The sequence below is a fragment of the Cyprinodon variegatus genome, unplaced genomic scaffold, assembly GCF_000732505.1.
Source record: "Cyprinodon variegatus isolate N-32 unplaced genomic scaffold, C_variegatus-1.0 Scaffold1552, whole genome shotgun sequence".
Classification (NCBI taxonomy): Eukaryota; Metazoa; Chordata; class Actinopteri; order Cyprinodontiformes; family Cyprinodontidae; genus Cyprinodon; species Cyprinodon variegatus.
This window is the reverse complement of record NW_015152005.1, coordinates 7,446-10,402: the sequence shown is the minus strand read 5'-3', so window position 1 is coordinate 10,402 and position 2,957 is coordinate 7,446. Positions and strand designations below refer to the sequence as shown.

The 2,957-nt window shown below is 38.1% G+C and overlaps 1 protein-coding gene across 2 annotated transcripts in view; it reads right to left on the bottom strand.

Moving 5' to 3' along the window:
• Window positions 1-1,152, bottom strand: part of mfsd12 (major facilitator superfamily domain containing 12) — a 19,102-nt gene extending 17,950 nt beyond the window's left edge. The window contains exons 1-2 of one of the 2 annotated variants that reach the window (XM_015403732.1): window positions 961-1,152; window positions 484-844 (exon numbers count right to left, since the gene is read on the bottom strand). In XM_015403732.1, coding sequence (XP_015259218.1) covers window positions 484-631 — 148 coding nt within the window. In that variant the 5' untranslated portion in view covers window positions 632-844; window positions 961-1,152. Of the gene's footprint in view, window positions 1-483 lie in introns of both variants that reach the window. The other variant, XM_015403731.1, reaches the window with a different exon arrangement.
• Between the last annotated feature and the right edge of the window lie 1,805 nt (window positions 1,153-2,957).

The following is a 2,957-nucleotide window of genomic DNA, read 5'->3' as shown; positions in this document are numbered from 1 at the left end:
CGCACCCTCTGTTGAAGACCTCAGCCTTTAGTAGTTTTTGGAGCACATATTTTTTCACTTTTACTTGAGTAAAGAGGTCAAGTTGATACTTCAACTTTTACCTGAGTGTTTTTAAACTGCAGTATCTATTCTTCTACTTAAGTAACAAATGTGTGGACTTTTGACACCCCTGTATATCACCCTGCCGTATTTATAATGATTAGACTCTATGTTTATTTTCCAATTTCCACAGTGGTGGTCCCCCAGGGGGCCCCACTTTGAAAGCCCCTGGTCATTAAATCGGATGTAATGCACTCTAAAAGTTGGAAAACAGGTTCAATGGATGAAATAATCTATTCTAGGTTTTATTTTCCATCCAAACCAAACCATGTTAAAAGGTAAAAATGCACCGAATAAATAGATATGAATGGGTGTCAGGTTCAGCGGTGCTTCCAGGTGATCTGGTTTCATCAGAAAATGACAGCGGAGGAAAGTCTGACTCACCTGCATTCGTGTTGCGGAATCCCAGCACCGAGTGGTAGAAAACCAGCAGGTATGTGAACCACATAGAGGCGCACAGGTCGTTAAGGAAGTGTCCCACCGCATAGCTGAGCCTCCGGACTGCGGGCAGAGACCTCTCCGGGTCCGACATGCTGGCACGCGACCAACGAGCACGCGCTTCACTCAAACCGAGCGGCTGAACAGGCTTCAAATCATCCTAAAAGTTCAGCTGCTTCGAGCTTCGCTTCAAGAAACAGCCGCTGTTTCGGTTCCCTTTTTCTTTTTCAGCAGCTTTCTTCTCTAATAAACTCCAAACTGAAGGATTAATCCATCAGTTTGTGATCTTCTGTCCTGTTTCAGTCAGCTGAAAGAGCCGCAAAGTCAGGATGAGCTTCCCAGGCAGGAATACAAACTGAAACTAAACACCAGCGGAAAAATTAGGGATTTCCAGGCCAGGTGTAGAACTTACATGTAAATTACCTTAAGCAAAGTTAACCAGCGGAGCGTTTAAGGGGCACGAGACGAAAGCAGAAAGGCTAATAAAGAAAACACCGCTTTTTATGTTAAATCCATGAAAAGCTGTTGAGTTTCTGCTTCTCTAGACATTCCTCAGAGGTGCTCCTCACAGAGGAGAGCATGTGACATGTCCGCAGCTGCCTGCTTCCACTTCTGCTAGCGTTCATCTGGCTCTAGAGGATGTAAACAATGCGGATCGCCCGGTAACGATGACGTAGGGATTCCAGTTGACCAATCAGCAGCCGCGCGCTCCTCTCAGCCATTCAGATCGCGGGAGGAACTTCCTGATCCAAGTCACTTCCGCTTTCATGTTAAATAAAGCAATCATGTGATCCGGTCACATATGTAACGTTTCTTTTTTTTTTTAATGATTACTTTTGTGCATTTTTAGCCGAATTTAACCTTAATTGACAGAAATTTCAAATTTTTCAATGTATGAACTGTCGTTGAACTTTCTGACAAATTAAATAAAAAACATTCATTTTGTTTAAGTTATATTAGATCATTTATTTTGATCAATCTGTAAACAGGCATTTCTGTATATTTTATACGTTTTCTGTTCACTGCATGTGTCTGATTGTGTAAGTCAGGGTTTCAAGAAAAAAAATATCACAAAGATGTTCCAGAGGTCTAAAAAACGTATCAAATATGATCCACTTGGCTTTAAAGGGGTAAATGAATGGGATGATAAAAAGCAGAAATATCTATTTTATGCTACCTTTAGTTCATGATCTTATTTTTTTATTTATTTATAAGATCTGCTTTAAGAAGTTACATTATCTTGGTATTAAATTATTCAAAACATGTTGTGAACGCCCTTTTTTCCTACAAAAAAGTCAGTTTTCTTATCTGATCGACGCAGCCATCTGAACTATATGCGAATTAACTTAAAAATAAAAGCATCTGTCTTTATTAAAAATGTTTTCCTCCATTACTTTTATGATTTCAATATTTTAGAAATGCTAATGTTAGTTTAGTTTTATTTTCATTAGCTTTGCCTCCTTTTTTATTTAAGTTCATTTTCGTTATAGTCTATTGGTATTTAAAAAAAAATGTATAAAACTGTCTAAATATACTTACTGTCAAAAACAAATAACACTCTAAGGGCTATGGTGTGGGGCCAGGGTGCTGCAGCAAGAGCGGCCTCTGCTGGGCAAAAATCTTACAGCACCCTTGCTATCCGCTGCTCAACAGACCAATGGTTGAGCAGCGTTCAGCGCTCAACAGACCAATCACTGAGCGAGGATCCTGCTCAACGGACCAATCAGCGTCCGTCCTTCACCGGGCCGTTCATTCAGACCAGCGATAAACTACTATGGAGGTAAGATGCTTTTCTCTTCTTCTTTCTTCCATTTAATCTAGCGATATACCCTTACAGATCTAAAATATTTATAATTAATTCTTTTTCTAAACAGGGCTTTTAGTTTCACAAATATTTGCTAATTTTGACTAACAAGACTTCTGTTTATGCGTTTTTTCTTCGTTTTTTTTCTCCTTCTGCCGTCTCAATGAAGTCAAACAAACTTTCAATTATTTTTCTGACATTTCGACCGAACCTGTCATGAAGTATTAGTTCATAACATGACGACATATTTCTAAACAAGGGTAACACGACTTGTTGAATGAAGAGACAAGCCCTGGATTGGTTGTTTTAATGTCTGGTAGGATTAAAAGTAAAATTTTCTGTACAAATATCATGATAATAACAGTAATAGCTCATAAGTTTTTAATTTAAAGACTGATATCTGCTATTACAATGCATAAGCATTATTCTTCATGACAGGAGTGGTCTCTTCATTTGTTCCGTGGCTTTATGTACTATCTATATATTATGAAATATATCTTTGAAAATATAAAACTAGGGAAAATATACCTTAAAAATAAATTACATGTTACAAATTGAAGAATTCAAATCTTATGAGGAAAAGTTGAAACAACGCTGGATGTAAACACCTGCATGA